This window comes from Dipodomys ordii, unplaced genomic scaffold, assembly GCF_000151885.1.
Source record: "Dipodomys ordii isolate 6190 unplaced genomic scaffold, Dord_2.0 Scaffold8, whole genome shotgun sequence".
NCBI lineage: Eukaryota > Metazoa > Chordata > Mammalia > Rodentia > Heteromyidae > Dipodomys > Dipodomys ordii.
Genome location: NW_012267224.1, coordinates 23,688,568 through 23,704,948, shown reverse-complemented (window position 1 = coordinate 23,704,948; position 16,381 = coordinate 23,688,568). Strand labels below are relative to the sequence as shown.

General features: G+C 38.7%; 1 protein-coding gene across 3 annotated transcripts in view; it reads right to left on the bottom strand.

Moving 5' to 3' along the window:
• Nucleotides 1-16,381, bottom strand: part of Gabrb1 (gamma-aminobutyric acid (GABA) A receptor, beta 1) — a 296,173-nt gene that overhangs the window by 5,121 nt on the left and 274,671 nt on the right. For 2 of the 3 annotated variants that reach the window (XM_013008958.1, XM_013008960.1), the window contains 3 exons: nucleotides 12,813-12,950; nucleotides 12,534-12,686; nucleotides 8,334-8,578 (listed from right to left, as the gene is read on the bottom strand). In XM_013008958.1, coding sequence (XP_012864412.1) covers nucleotides 8,334-8,578; nucleotides 12,534-12,686; nucleotides 12,813-12,950 — 536 coding nt within the window. The remainder of the gene's footprint in view (nucleotides 1-8,333; nucleotides 8,579-12,533; nucleotides 12,687-12,812; nucleotides 12,951-16,381) is intronic. The other variant, XM_013008959.1, reaches the window with a different exon arrangement.

Below are 16,381 nucleotides of genomic sequence, written 5' to 3'. Positions count from 1 at the left end.
TCTCCTCCTCCTCTTCCTCCTCCTCCTCCTCTTCCTCCTCCTCTTCTCTTCCTCCTCCTCCTCCTCCTCCTCCTCCTTCTCTTTCTTTTTTCTTCTCTCTTCTTTTTTTGTCAGAGACAAGGACTCAAACTTACTATCTGATGCTTGCTTCTACTCATTGGCTGGTACTCTACCACCTGAGCCATACCTCCAGCCCAGGTTTGACAATTCTTTGCCTGCACTTCCCCCTTTCATATACTGGCATAGTTTCTGTGCTGAAAAAGCTAGTATTAGGCAGAACGTGTATAAACATTTAACATGTGATGAGTTCATTTATTTCTTGTTTGATTCAGTAAATGTTGTAGAATGTCTGCTATGTGTCAGTCACGGCTCCAGACTGATGAATAGATAAGACCCTCCTCATGTCATAGGACATTATCTCCCTCATTGATGACACTGAAAGGTCTCAATCAGTCAAATCCCAAACACTGTATCCTCCTGTACAAGCACTGACCTTCCCTTCCTGATCACACTGATTTTAACTCAAAGACAAACTTTGTAGCCCATGTCAGATACAGGTTATCCATGCTCTTTCCAGCAAACTTTGGAAAGGTTGTAACTTGTGACCCTCAGGTCTCCTTTCTTGTTGTGCTGAGCCTTTCTAGCATCTCCCATTCAGAAGGCCATGGAAGCTGGCCATGAGGCTGGCTGACCATAGGCAAAACTTGGAGAGGCTTCTATTGGAAAAAAAAAAGCCTGGGACTGTACTGTGCAAAGGCTGCTGAGGATGGATAGCTCATGGTTCAACTTCCTGCTGTGCAGTGCTTATAAACCACAACAGATTTCTTTTAAATTCTGGGGCTACAACTCTCCCCTAAAGATACTGATGAACAAAGCAGATGAATTCTTGAATTGTTGGGACTGACATTCTTATGGAGGACAATCTCTTTTTTTTCTTTTTGTGCCAGTACGTGAACTCAGGGTCTGTGTGCTGTCCCTTAGCTTTTTTTTTTTTTTGCCACTTTCAGGTTTTGGGTAGTTAAGTGGAGAGAGATTTTTCTACCCAGGCTGGCTTTAAACCACGATCCTCAGATTTCAGCCTCCCAAATGGCAAGGATTATAAGTGTGGGTCACTGGCACTTGATTTTTGTTTTGAATGAGGTAATATTATGAAGGAAACAATGTAGATATATGTATATATTTCTCTTAATAACCAACTGGTGATTTTGTGCAGGTTTTTCAGCAAACTTTATTCATGATCATATTTTGTTATGATGTGAAAAATTGAAAGTAATTCTTATTTCCTTATATTCATCTGCATGCAGAGTCTACAAAATGGTTCTGCATAGAAACTTAAAGGCATCTTGATTTTCAAAAGGCCACAGGATCAAGGGTTCGCCTCTCCCAGTGCAGCGTGTTCCTCCCAGCAGACGTCCCATTAGACCTTAGAGTGTGGCTGCAGGAGCGCACAGGCTCTGCTTCAGTCAAGTTGAGAAATGTTTGGCACACAGGAGTGAAGGGATGAGTGAATAAATGACATTATACTTGGTAAAAGCTTATGGTGCCTGATTCGATGCTCGACTTGGGTATTGAGTCTCTAGTCTTTCGGTCAAATACTAATACTGATGTTGTAGTACTGATGTTGTTGAGGCGATTGACATTTATAATCAGTTACTTCGAGTAAAGGAGATCATGCTCGATGTTATGAGTGGTTTTGTGCCATCAGTTGATGGCTTGTTTAACAGCAAAAACTGTCAGTTACTGAAGAAGAAAAAGTTATGTCTCAAAACTTTTTTTTTTTTTGCCGATCCAGGGACTTGAACTCAAGGCCTGGGCACTGTCCCTAAGCCTCTTTTGGGCACTGTCCCTAAGCCTCCTTGTGCTCAAGGCTGGTGCTCTACCACTTGAACCATGGCACCACTTCCAGCTTTTTCTAAGTAGTTTATTAGAAATAAGAGTATCATAGGTAAGAGCTGGAACCAACCCAGATGCCCCTCAGTAGATGAATGGATCAAAAGAAATGTGGTATATATACACAATGGAATTCTATGCCTCCATCAGAAAGAATGACATTGCCCCATTTGTTAGGAAATGGAAAGACTCGGAAAAAATTATATTAAGTGAAGTAAGCCAGACTCAAAGAAACATAGGTCTCATGGTTTCCCTTATTTGCAATAAATAGTATATGTCTGGGACAAGCAGAAAAGGTCAGATAAGTTGATATTAGGTGAAATGAAACCCCAAGATAAGTATTCAAATGTTTTTTTCTTTCTTGCAATTGTTTCTAACATATTTATAAGATGATTTTATTTTTTGCTTTGTATGTCCCTCCACCATGGTATAACCTCTGCTTTCATTGTATTTGATGTTGGTATAATTTGTGGAGGGGAAGGGCAAAAAAACCCCCATTTAAGTAGGGATACAGGTGGACCCATTGCTACAATGAGATGTACAATGAGATGTTTGTTATGTTGAAAAACAAACTTTACAACTTTGGCTGGGGGGGGGGTGGAGGGGATGGGAAGGGATGGTAAGGGAAACAAAGGAGGAGGCAACAATGCTTGATAAGAAATGTACTCATTACCTTGCCCATGTAATTGTAACCCCTCTGTATGGTATTTTCACAGTAAAAAATTAAAAAAAACTTTCCTGTCTGGGCTGGCTTTGAACTGTGACCCTCAGTTCTCAGCCTCCTGAGTAGCTAGGATTGCAACGGTGAGCCACTGGCACCCAGCTTGCATTAAAATATTAACAAGAATACATGTCTCAATTTCCAGCATGTTTTTCAGATTGTGGACTTAAGACTCTTAATGTTTATTCTCACTGGGTTTCCAGCTTGTAACCTGCTCTACAAATTTCAGTCTTGCCAGAGCTGATAATTTTGTGAGATGATTCTTCAAATTTCTTTTAATGTGTGTTGATTCTAGTTCTCTGGAGCACTCTGATACAAAGCACATGACAAAAATCACAATGGTGGTTCTACAAATCATTTTTTAAAAAGTATGATGGGTGTGGTGGCTCCTGCTTGTAATTTTAGCCACACAGGATGTAGAGATTGGGAAGACTGAGGTTCAAGGCCAGCTCAGGTGAAATGCTTGCAAGACCATATCTTTCAGTGAATAACAAACTGGATAGAGTGGCATGCACTTGTCATCCCAGCTATTGAGGATCACTGTCCAGGTTGGCCCAGTGTAAGACTTTATTCACTACATAATGAAAACCAAAAAGGGCCTAGACTGTGGCTTAAGAGCTAGAGCACCAACTGCTTAGTAAGCATTAGGCCATGAGTTCTAACCCAGTATCACCAACATAAAAATAAAAGATTAAAGTCTAGAAAACACTGATATGACTGCTATTTTCTTGACCTCAATAATAACCCTAATCAAATAAACACATTTATAGCTTGGTTTCAGCCTTTCTTTCTCCCTTCCCTCCTACTAGCCTCTCTCTCTCTCTCTCTCTCTGTTTCTCTCTCTCTCTCTGTCTTATCCCTGCCCCCAAAGAGAGCTTTAGATTGTAAAAAAATGTTGCCACTCACTGAATTTAACTGTTCTGTATATTTTCAATATATAAATATAGCAGAAACTCATTCCAGTGTAATTGAAATAAAATATAATCTTGTTTTCAGTGGCAGTTTTAAAGCTTTGCCGGAGAATACCTCTGGGCTCAATCTACTTTGCAATCAGTAGGTTATTTCTTTCTTGCTAGCCAATTTAGAGAGATTCATATTTTTTCTGAGTGTTTCTGAAGCATACGCAGGAAGCCAAGGGAACTGATGCTGGCTGCAGAACAAGCTGATCTGAGGTCTTTTGAGAGCCCCCATTCACTTTGTGAAACTGTCCAGTGCTAGAGGCTACCTTCCCCTGGAGAGCAGAGAACTTTAATGGTCATAGCTCCCATCTTCCTTCCCCTCTTGTGGAATGTGCCACATTCTCACCGATGCTCACAGTCATCTGTCCAACCCTGATCTCTTATCCTGGAATTCCTGAGACCTCTGTTAGGAAGCTGAAGCTGGGGTGGATGTGACTGAGAGGCTCAGCTCAGGATGTGCACATATCTTTGCACTTTCAACAACTAATGGCCTAAGTGAAAGTTTTCTTATCATTTTGAGAAAGAAAGGAGGGCCAAGTACAAATGTACCAGACTGTAAGCAAATGCATTATACATTTTTCTGGAAATATGGAAAAAGATAATGATAAAGCAAGTGGAAAATTTCTAGCCTATTACTCAGAAGAGGTGAAGAAGTTCTTCTGGATTCCTCCCTCCCCCCATTGCTCTTATCCTTGTATTAGTAAGCATAATGACTCCACTGTTAAGAATAGTCAGATAGTGACCATTTCTTTCATTTTTCTTCACAAGTGATTGTCCTTTTTATTTTTTTCTAGGAATGTAGCCTAGTGTCTTTTCTCTGTAGAGAAGCTACAGTCATCATTTTAAAGTGCAAAAAGCAGATAATACGTTCTCTGTTCAAGTGATAGAATAATGCAACTTTCTCATCCTAATTCACAAACACATTGTGAGTTAGCTCTTGGGGGCACCTCTGCCCTCCTGTGCCATGATTCTGCCTCTTGAGTTTTCTGCTCCAGCCCCATTGACCATTTTATATTTATTATCATACTTGTTGTTGTTGCTATTGTTGTTATTTGAGACGAAATCTTGCTATGTGGCCCAGACTCACCTCAAATTTGTGACCTTGCTTTCTCAGCCTCCTGAGTCCTGGATTACAGGCATAAATCACCAAGCCTGGCTCAGGCTCTTTTTTTTTTTTTGTCAGTCGTGGGGCTTGAACTCTGGGCCTGGGTGCTCTCCTTCAGCTCTTCAGCTCAAGGATAGCGCTCTACCACTTGAGTCACAGTGCTACTTCTGTTTTTTGGTGGTTAATTGGGGATAAGAGTCTCATGGAGTTTCCTTCCTGGGCTGGTTTTGAACAGCTATCCTCAGATCTCAGCCTCCTGAGTAGCTAGGATTACAGGCGTGAGCCACTAGTGCCCTGCTTCTGGTTTTTTCCACAGTGATCATCATAACCCCCCACTATTCTGTTGAGTAGCTGTGTACAGATTTGTGTCATCTCCGCTGGAATCTATACTCCAGAATAGGGGCCTTCTTGTTGCTCATCACACTATATCCTCATTGTCTTTCCAGGGATGAGCATAAGGTACCTTAGGAGAGACTCAGTATCTATCTGCAGTGTGAGAAACTCCAAAACCCAAACTTTGAGTCCTTTCTCTGGGCTACCGTTGGCTTCCAATGGCAAAGGACATCTGGGTACTTCCAGTGTTTGGGATCTTCAGAGCCATGGTTCTCAGAGATTAGTGCACATGAAAAACCAGCCAGGAAACTTGTCAGACAATACAAATTTAAGTTACTTATTCTGGACTGGGGACTTTCCTGGTCTGGATCCCCACGATTTTAGTCTGTGGTGATATTTGGATGACAAACCACAGAGAATAGAAATGTGGGGGAAGAGCCCAAATCACAGTAGAGAGACTGGATTTTTGAAAGGAAAAGTCCTCTCTCTGGATAATTGGGGTTGCAGGCTGCATTTGGTGTGAATTCTCTCCCAGTTCCCCAGAGTCCTTCATACCTCTGGGTGACTTCGAGTATTCCCTGAGCACAGTCTACCAATGCATTCATTTTATCCACTCACAGATGGCAGACATTGTTGCTACTATCTACAACTAAAAAAAGTTCGGGGTTAGTTTAAAAGTAACCCAGCTTATCTAAAGTCTTGTTGTGCTGTGAAATCTATCTTTCAAAACTCTAAATACCATCCCTAGTTTCAAATGATGCCTGAGGGGTTCATGAATCTACAGTCTTTATCACCTAGGAGATCGCAACTCTCTTAATGTCTGGATTCAGCATCTGTACTCGTATAAAAAATGCTTCCGTGCAGCTGGTGGAACTATAAATCAATACAAAGCTGTACTTCTGAAGCTTTAGTATGGATATCCCCTGACCTGCCTGCCCAGCAGAGGCTATTGAAAGTAATTTGTAATGATGAACAATTTCACTCAAAGCTCCAGGATTCCAAAGGAAATCCTGGAGATTTCTCAAAAGAATTCTCTGGGACCAGAAAACATATGTCATTTTTCTTTCAGAAAAAAAAAGAGAAGCATCCAATCATTACACGAAGCAGAAAAATCTAATATCTTCTGTAATTTAGATTTCAGCCACAGGGTGACATTTGAAAAATACCACATGGTTTGCATTCTTAATTTAACTGCTGGAGGTGATATGCCAAACAGATGAAATTTGTCATCAACACATTGTCTCTCTGAGCCCTGATTTTAGAAAGATAAGGAAGTTAAGGCCTGCCAAATATAAGAATCTACTGAATGATTTTCACTTGCATGAGATGATAACATGATTATTATTCCATCTAAATAGGAAGAAGTTGAAATAATCTTAGCTATACTATTCCTTTTGAAGATGGTATTTAATAGGATGAGACACAGATTCAGAAAGAATACTAGAGATTGCTATAAAGCATGCTTAAAAAAGCATTAAAAATCAATATAAAGACCTAAGTGGTTTAGTGCTTGTCTAGCATGCATGAGTCCCTGAGTATGATCTTCCACAGAGCACTTGAGCGTACACACACACACAGACATTAGTTAGGAAGAGCAAGAGAGCCTGAGGCAGAAGTTGAAGTAGATTATTATAAGCCCTTTTTATAACTTATTATTACTTACAAAGCATTATGATAGTACAATCCATACTTTCTGTGTTCTCTAAAAATCTTTAGTGGAAAAACTTTTCTGGCATTTATTCATTTGTTTGACAAATGCTCTTTGGGTCACTTCCTTGCTCTAGCCATTGAGGAAAGAGCAATAAAACAGGATAGACTCTATGGCCGATTCTTGGGAAGCTACTCTTTAATGAGAGATGGATGCTAAAAAAGAGTAATTACACAAACTGACAAATGATTAATCCTATGCAAGCCCTACCATAGAATGATGCAGTATCCTTGAGCACAAGGAATGGGGAGAGCAAATAGAAGCAGAGACAGAACGTCTGTGAAGTGTCTCCGTAGGAGTGGTACAACGATTCATACCCAGTGCTCTGCATCTAGCACATGACACTTTCAATCCTGTGATTTCCATTGTTTTTAAAGTAGCTTTACTGATTTTCTGAAATGTTTCATATATGGTAACAGTTTCTTACTATTGAGTTTATTTAAAACCACTTTATTGCAAAAGAATTATTAGTCCCCAGAAAGTTATGAAGATAAGACAGACGAGTTACATGGACTCTTCATCTGGTTTTTTTTTTTTTTGTCAGTCATGGGGCTTGAACTCTGGGCTTGGGCGCTGTCCCTCAACTCTTCAGCTCAAGGGGAGCGCTCTAACACTTGAGCTACAGCGCCATTTCCGGTTTTCTGGTGGTTTATTGGAGATAGGAGTCTCACGGTCTCTCCTGCCCGGGCTGGCTTTGAACCGCGATCCTCAGATCTCAGCCTCCTGAGTAGCTAGGATTACAGGCGTGAGCCACCAGCGCCTGCCTTCATCTGGTTTTTGTTATTGTTTGTATTTTATTTAACTATTGAACAATAGCAAAATCAGGAAAACTGGTATTCACATAGAGCTTTCAAGATTCAATGTCTTTTTTCTACATTTTTACATATCCCAGATATGTAAAATAAAAAGTTGGTTGGGTCTTAATAATGATAAACGAATAAGGGAAGCCATGGGACCTGTTTCTTTGGGTCTGGCTTACTTCACTTAATATAATTTTTTTACAAGTCTAATATATGTCTAGGATAATCTTACCAGACAAGCAGAAAAGCTCAAAAGCTATGTACATATGACCATATAAAATGATGCTAAGTGAAATGAATCCCAAGATAGGGACACAAGAGGTTTTTTTTTGTCACTGTTGTTTTTAATGTACTATGTGATTTGTTTTGTTTCTTTTGTATGTTCTTCCCCCATGTGTATAATCCCTGTTATCACTGTATTTGATTCCAGTGCCCTGCATCTTATATATATATTTTTTTTCTAATTTGAGGGGAAGGGAAATAAAAAAATACTGAAACAAGGATACAGGTTGACCCATTGTAACAATGAGATGTACAAGACACTGTGTTGAAAAGGAACTTTACAATTTGGGGTGGGGAGGGAGGAGTTGGGGAAGTGGCGTGGGGGGGGAGGGATAGGAGGGGAAAAACAAAGGAGGGGGTATCAATGCTCTCTAGGAAATGTACTCATTACCTGAAACTGTAACCCCTCTGTACAGTATCTTTTCGATAAAAATATTTAAATAAAATAATGATAAATGACTATTTCATAAGCATTATTTTTTCTACTGTGAGATAAGTTTAGGAAAAATAGTATTAAGCATATTTAATACCTTACCTGGACTTTATTCATCTCCAGTTTGTTCTTCTCATTCGCGCTCTGGTCTTGCTTGCCAGCTCCCTTTTTCTGAGGGCCTTTTCCAAAGAAGATATAATTGACAAAAGCATATTCCAACAGAGCCAAGAATACAAACACAAAGCAACCCATCAGGTAGATATCGATCGCTTTGACGTAAGGGATCTTTGGCAGGGTCTCCCTGAGGTGGGTACTGATGGTTGTCATTGTCAGCACTGTGGTGATTCCTGTGAACAGAAAGACAAAGTGAAGTTGGGGGGACAAATGCCTCTCCCCTAGTAGTGCCATAGGACGACAGGAGGAGCATGATAAACTGTTGGACAAAAGGGCATCCATTTTAAAACACACACCAGTAAGCACTATCCATGGCCCATCAATAAAGCACAAAATAGAAGGTGTAGCTCATGGAGGGTTACATGCACGGAGGAAACAGAAGAATAGATGAAAGGTCAGATTAGAATGCTGTTGTCCAGTGTCCCTCATTCTGTGATGTGCCATATCTTTCCTTTTCCTTCTCTCAGCATCTAGTCCTGCCCCTCCTAAGTCTGTTCTTGAGATACTAATTCCCACTGCAGTCTTTGCCACTTTCAAAGCTGAGGACCAGTTTCAGGAGGTCTACTTCATCTACAAGGTGACACTCACCCAGATCACAAGTTCAAGTTCAGCATTAAGAAAAATGTAGGCTGGGAAGGTGGCTTAGTGATAGAGTGCTTGCCTAGCCTCCATGAAGCCCGGGGTTCGATTCCTCAGTACCAGATAAACAGAAAAAGCTGGAAGTGGTGCTGTGGCTCGTGGTAGAGTGCTAGCCTGGAATAAAAGAAGCTCAGGGACAGTGCTGAGGCTCTGAGTTCAAGCCCAGGACTGGCAAAAAAATAGTATATTATTTGTTGTATGATATCCCCCAAAGGAGAGATATATAGGAAAGGTTGTGATTTTTATGAAATAATGGGTGCATATTTTCTAGATACAATATAATCTTGTTGCTTTGGCTTTTAAAATATTAACCCCTCCTCTCTTTTTCATACTGGTACTGGGACTTGAACTCAGGGCTTTAAGCTCTCACTTGGCTTTTTCACTCAAGGCTGGCACTCTACCACTTGAGCCATATCTCCGCATCTGGGTTAATGCTGGTTAATTGGAGATTAGAGTCTCAGAGACTTCTTGGCCTGGGCTACCTTGTTTCTCAGATCTCAGCCTCCTGAGCAACTCAGATTACTTGCATGAGCAACCAGGGCTTGGCCATCTCTTCTTTCTTGACCATAGAGCCTAGTTTCCTACTGTAAGGAAAAGCTTTATTCAGAACTCGACCTTAGACCTCTTAAACAGTTAAGTATGACTTTGTTAATAGTTGTTAATAATTGTTAATAGTATGGTGTCTGTGAGGCTGCTTCATGAATAATTTGTGTTGTTGGTGGTAATGATGAAATAATAATTAGGAAAAATTAAGAAGTAAGAAAAGAACGTGGAATCTTGCATAGATTGCTTGTGCTGCGATATCAATATCACACCCTCATGTAGTGTTTTACAGTCATAAATGCCTATAGGTTTGCATTATTCTCTATGGCTGTCAGCACAGCCCAGTGACTATGATAGGTGAAATATATTTCCCTCTTATTTTGTAACTGAGCAAACAGGAACTTCTGAGATTAGTTATTTTGCCATAGGTCACCCAGCTAAAGGGCATACATCAAGGGAATACTTGGTTAAAATAAGCAGAGAAGGTAATACTTGAAATTTAATGTAAGTTCTTAAAAATAAAGACTAGAAGAGTGAAATGGATAGTAAGGACAAAAGGAAATCAGGCAAAAGGGATGGAAGGCATCAAAGTAAAAGAGGTCACTAGATTATTCTAGATGCACAGATTCCCTAATGTGACTGCAACATTTAGAAAAACAGATTTATTAGAAATTCAGGGACTACCTCACAAAAGTTAAGTAATGGACTCAACTGTTAAGTAATTTATTAAAATAAGATTGATATGAAATACCAGTAGGAGCAGTCTTATTATTTCTTGGAAGAAAAGTTTAAACTCCATCTTTGTACAATCTAGCTAGATATACTCAACAGAAATAAATTATTGATTTACAACTTAACTAATTGTGTGTCTGCTTTTTCACCTTGGGTTTAATTTTTTTGACTAGTGAAAAATCCATAAATCAGCTGTCATTCTTTATTATACATTCTTTTGCATAATCAATATAATACATTATGTTCCAAATGAACATTGTTTTCTACGGCATAGACTGGTATTTGGCTAGGTAATATTTTCTTGGTGTTTCTGCCAAAAATGTAACTCGATTCTTTCCTAATTTGGTGAGTAATTTGTGTGCACACTAAAAGATTTTCCTCTAATTTATAGCCAAAAGATTAATACCATCATGAAACACAATAGTTTTACAAAATGGCAGCTGTGATACTATTTCTGGCAATGCTTGGTGGTATATACCTCTAAGTGTAATTTGTTAAGCTTTTTAGAAAATTTTGTTTTCTTGTAAAGATGCTGTACAGAGGGGTTACAGTGACATGAGAAAGGCAATGAGTGCATTTCTTGTTGAGCATTGTTACCCCTTCCCTTGTTGTTCTCCCTCTATCCCTTCCCTCCCCCACCTCCCCTACTCCTCCCCCCACAATGGTTTAAACTTTTGAGCAAAAGGTATAAGTAAATTAATACCTTTTAACCTACATTTGTTACACTCAAGATTATGTTAGGCATCATTATGTGTTGATATTGCTAGTCTCTTTAATCCAAATATTATTTGCCTGGAGGATAGACGTGCAAAGTGAATCACAATTCACAAATTTGCTTGTTAGTATTCTCTGCTTTGACGCAGATATCATCCAGTGATTCTTTCTTTCCTCTAACCATAATATATACACATGGTTATATTCACCCTTAAATAATATGTGCAGATACATATGTATGATGTGGTAACTACTTACTTGCTTTCTTCTGCCTTAGAATATTCAAAGGCTGAGAAGAGACGGTAAGCCTTTGGCTTTGAGAATCTTGTATACTCAACCACCACAATTAAGCTACAGAGAAGACCTTAATCAGTCTAGGTGTGAAAAGATATGCTGATCATTTGATCCAGTATAATAGACTCAAAAGAGAAGAGAATGTAATATGTTTTCTTAGGAACTATGCTCTGTGTGTGTGTGTGTGTGTGCGCGCACACATGCACAATGCGTGTATATGAATAAGTTCCAGATAGTGATCATTGGGGTCTGTAAATCAAATGATGAGGCAGACTTCTGGATGTCTAGATTCATCAGACACACCTTATATATTCTAACTTTCCCAGGAATTATTTAGAGTTTCAAATATAGCCTTGCAGCTTTCAGCAATTACTCAACCATGGCAAGATTAATTCTGAATTTTGTTCCACTAAACAGGAAAGCATTTTTCATTTTATCTGGATCCCAGATCATTGATATAGCTGATGAATTGTCTGCACCTTGCTGAATATAATGAACTCCAGTTAAAGGAGACCCAGTTTGATATTTTTAACTTTAGTTAATATTCAAAGGAAAATATTTCCCAACAAGTCATATAGCTTGTTCATAGCCACTAGATTTGTTTAGATTTCTCTAAATCAGTTTTTTCCATTGAATATAATGAATTCTAAGTATTTACCACTGTAAAAATATAGGAGGAAATAAAGAATAAGTCATCTCAAGTTTTGTCAAAATTAGCATAATAAAAATTTCAGAATATATCTTATAAGTAATTACGTAATGGAAAACATATATCCCATAAACATTATCTTTTCTTTTTCTTTTTTGGCCAGTCCTGGAGCTTGAACTCAGGGTCCAGGCACTATCCCTGAGCTTTTGCTCAAGGATAGCACTCTACCACTTGAGCCACAGAGCCACTTCTGGCCTTTTCTGTTTTTGTGGTACTAAGGAATTGAACCCAGGGCATCTTGCATGCTAGGCAATCACTCTACCACTAAATCACATTCCCAGCTCAAATGTTATCTTTTCTAAGTGCTGAAATGTTACATTGTAATACATTTATCATACACATCTTTATGTTTATACTTAGCTATTTTTATACTTAAGCATTCATCTATAACGTAATCCGTTGGCTTGCTCTAAGAGACTTCTTGCCCGTGATGGCTACTGCTGGCGTATTTGAAGGTAGAAACCATTCCTCACTCTGGTGTACTAGACATGCATTACCTAGTGCGACTCTGGCTGCAGATGCATCATAGTTGATCCAAAAAGAAACCCAGGACAGAATTGTAATCAGGGTAGAAGGCATGTAGGTTTGTAGAATGAAGTAACCAATGTTTCTCTTTAGACGAAAACTCAGTGACAGCCGTGGATAGGCTCCTAATTTTTTTTTTTAAAAAAAAAGGAAAGAAAAAGAAAAATTAAAAAATTCCATCATCATTTGATCAGAAGCCATCATCTTTCCTTCACCACCCTCCTTGTTTGTTTTGGAAGAAACATCCTCACCTGTTGTAAACTCTACCTTCTTGGACACCATCTTGTAATCAACAATTGAAAACTGAGGAAGTTCGATTTTATTAACTCCAGTTACCGCTCCCTCTCCTCCATTCCAGTAAAACTCGATGTCATCTGTGGTGTAGCCATCTGAAGTAAAGAAACACAGCTTCACGACCTAAGCAACTAGAAATTCTTCCCTTAATTATTTTCTTGGCAGTATTGGAGTTTGAACCCAAAGCCTTGCACTTGCTAGGCAGGTGCTCTATCATGGAGCCGCACCCTAAGCCCTTTTTGCTTTAGTTATTATTCTGATACAGCCATACACTTATGCCTAGGCCTGCCTGGATTGCGCTTCTCCTATATTATACTTCCTGCTATAGCTGAGATGACAAGCATGTGCCAATAGCCAGCTAGTGGTTAACGTGGGTCTATTTCTTTTTTCCTTATTTATTTTTTGGCTTTGACTGGCCTCAAATAGCAATTTTATCTCACCTCATCTTCCCAAGTAACTATACTTACAGGTGTAAGCCAGTAAGCCTGGCTAGAAATTCTTTCTGAAGACAGTGTGGGAATCAGGGGAGAATCCTAGTAAATAGGGAGTAGCATTGCTACCTGCTTAGCTGCTATCCAAAAGGTGGCATTGTTGTATATTAGGTGTCGTATGGATTGCTATTTCTAGTGGGTTGGTAGTGGGTACATTAAGACCACAATGCATCTGGGATTGACAGATATGAACTCTGGATCATTTAGTGACATCTGACATCATAGTGTCATATTTGTTTTCTTTGTATCTGCTAATGGGCATTCTTTTGCAGTGAGAGTTGTTAGACTCCAAGGGTCTGATAATAGATTTTAACTGTGTGTTTAATAATAAAAAATGAGAAGAGCTCAGTGACAGTAGGCAGGCCCCGAGTTCAAAGCCCCAGGACTGGCACAAAAAAAGCAAAGCAAAGCAAAGAAAAAAGGCAAGTAATAATAATTAAACCCTTATTTGTTAAAAGAGAACAGAAGGAATACTTGCATGGAGTATACTGAGAAACCAAATTTGTACAAATCAGTTAAATGAGAAAACTATTTTTTAAATAAATGCACAGTTCTTTAAGAAAAATTAATCAAGCTTCTATTCTTAGTCTTTGATTTAGCTAATAATATTATAGCTACCATATTGGTTAAAGCTTTGGGCACTATGTAAATTATTGGTAATGTTCTGATGATCTATCTATCTATCCATCTATCTATTATCTATCTATCATCTATTTATGTTTTCATGGTACTAGGAATTGAGCCCAGAACTTGGGAAAATGATAAGCAGGTATTCTACACCTGAGTTTCAGCCCTGTTCTTTTGTTTTTGGATTACTTTTGAAATAGGGTCTTCTTAACTTTGCCTGTGCTGGTTTTCAACCAGGCAGAGGCCTGCCTTTGCCTCCTAAGTAGCTTGAATGATAGGTATACACTATCATAACTGGTGAGAGAGAGTTAATTCAAGGAGAACATGTAGAATATTGCAGAACAGAAGGACCTATACTGTTTTCATCATGGAAGGCCTCCTGTCATAAGCTACTCTGTTTCTCTACTCTCTCCTTGTTTGCCATGGCCTTGCTGGGTTAGGGTCATGCAAAAGAGACTGTACAACAAGAAGGGTTATATTTAAAAAAAAAGCTAAAAATAATCTAAGACAGATTCAAGATCCAGTTTTCCTCTTTTTACCAGAGACAAGAAGACCTTTTCGTTTTCTTTTTATATTTAACTCAAAAAAGTAGACTAGAATTACTGCTGCTTCCAGGTTTTAAAGGTAACCTTATGAGCTCTTTGTAGTAGACATTATTTTGACCTACTTTTGATTATAGTGGTAACATCTTTTCAGAAGATTAAAAAAAATGTTTGAAATTTTGCAATGGAATATCAACTGACAAAAAGTCTCCCCGAATGTGTCACTGTAAGAATAAAAGAAAATTTAAACTGTTTCTTCCTTTTCTCCCTCTTTTCCCTCCCTCCTTTCCCCCTCTCTCCTTTTTCCTTCCATCTCTTCTTTTCCCTCTCTCTGAAACAAAGATATCTCCACTTTATTGTTTCTAGTAGTTCTAATTCCTCTTCAAAAAGATTTTAGAAGTATTTTCTCTAAAGTTATGAAACCCCAACCATTTTACATTTACTATGTAAAGTTTAACTTTTGTTGTAATGCTATTTGAGTATGTTTTATTTCTCTTTAAACCACCTCCTTCTAGGTCTGACAACTTTCCCTCTCTTCCTTGTCTAAAAATCCATACCATAATGACCCAAGTGTAGTCACAGAAATAGCAGGTATTTATTGTTAGATATTATCACTGTTATATGAGAAGCTATAAGAACCTCTTATTTACCTATGGACTTAGCACATTCACACAAGACTAATTACTATATTCAGGATTTATGAGTTTGAGGGGAAAGGTTCTTATCTTTGGGAGATGAATTAACATTGCTTACAGCACCTAATAGGAACGTACAAGCCAAAAGGTAGGTAGAGGTAAATGACTGATGGATGAATGATCTGCATGTTGAAGGCTAGCTAAGTTAACTAGGTGATGGATTACAACCTGTAGCTCATGTTTTGTTGTATCAATTTAGGGGGACATATGTAAGCACTGGTTAGGGTTGAGCAAGTCACTGAAGGCCTGGGTTTTGGAGGTAGAATAAAGATGGAAGTAAGTGGGTAAGTCCAATCAGCTGAACACTTCAATACTGCATGCAATGAACAAGCTGGAATACAACAATGAATCAATGCATATTTTAGAAGTACCTCAGCCCTTCCACCTTACAGGGTATCCCTAGATGCTGTGTCTGCTACCCAGTGAACTGAGGTCTGAAAATATTAACTAAGAAATCACTGAAACAAGTTAAACAATTCATAAGTCCTTTTAATTATTTTTTATTGTAAAAATACTGTACAGAGGGGTTACAGTTACATGAGTAAGGTAATGAGTACATTTCCTATTGAGCATTGTTACCTCCTTTGTTTTTTCGTAAGCCTTAAATTGCATGCCCACATTTATTTGCCTTATCCCACCGAGGATGGCATGCAGCCATTTGTCCAGCCCATGAGTGTTCTGCTGTACTTGCTAGCCACCCATCAGTCACTTAGGAGGCAAGCTAGTTCTTGCACTAACTGTTGAGCTATTGCAATGCTTTGTGCTTATTACACTCTGTTTTGAAAGGAAATGAAAAAAGACCACATTTACATAGTTAAAAAATTAAATCTGTCACAATTGTATTTTGTTATTAGTTACGGTTGCTAACCTCTTACTGTGCCTAATTTATAAATTAAGCTTTATTCTATGTAAAGCCTAAGACGTGGTACTATCCTTAGTGGAAGACATCCACTTGTGTCTTGGAACAAATCCCCCACAGATGAGAAGAGACTATTGCATTTAATAGTTCATGCAGTTAGTGGTTTGGATCTTTATTTCCAAGGTCACTCGCCTTTTGTTTAACTACAACCTATTATGCATAGTGTTCAAGGCATTGAGATAATTACAGATGATTATTTTGGAGGGCGGGGGGGGGTAGAGAATGCTCACACTATTTCAGGGAGACAGTTGA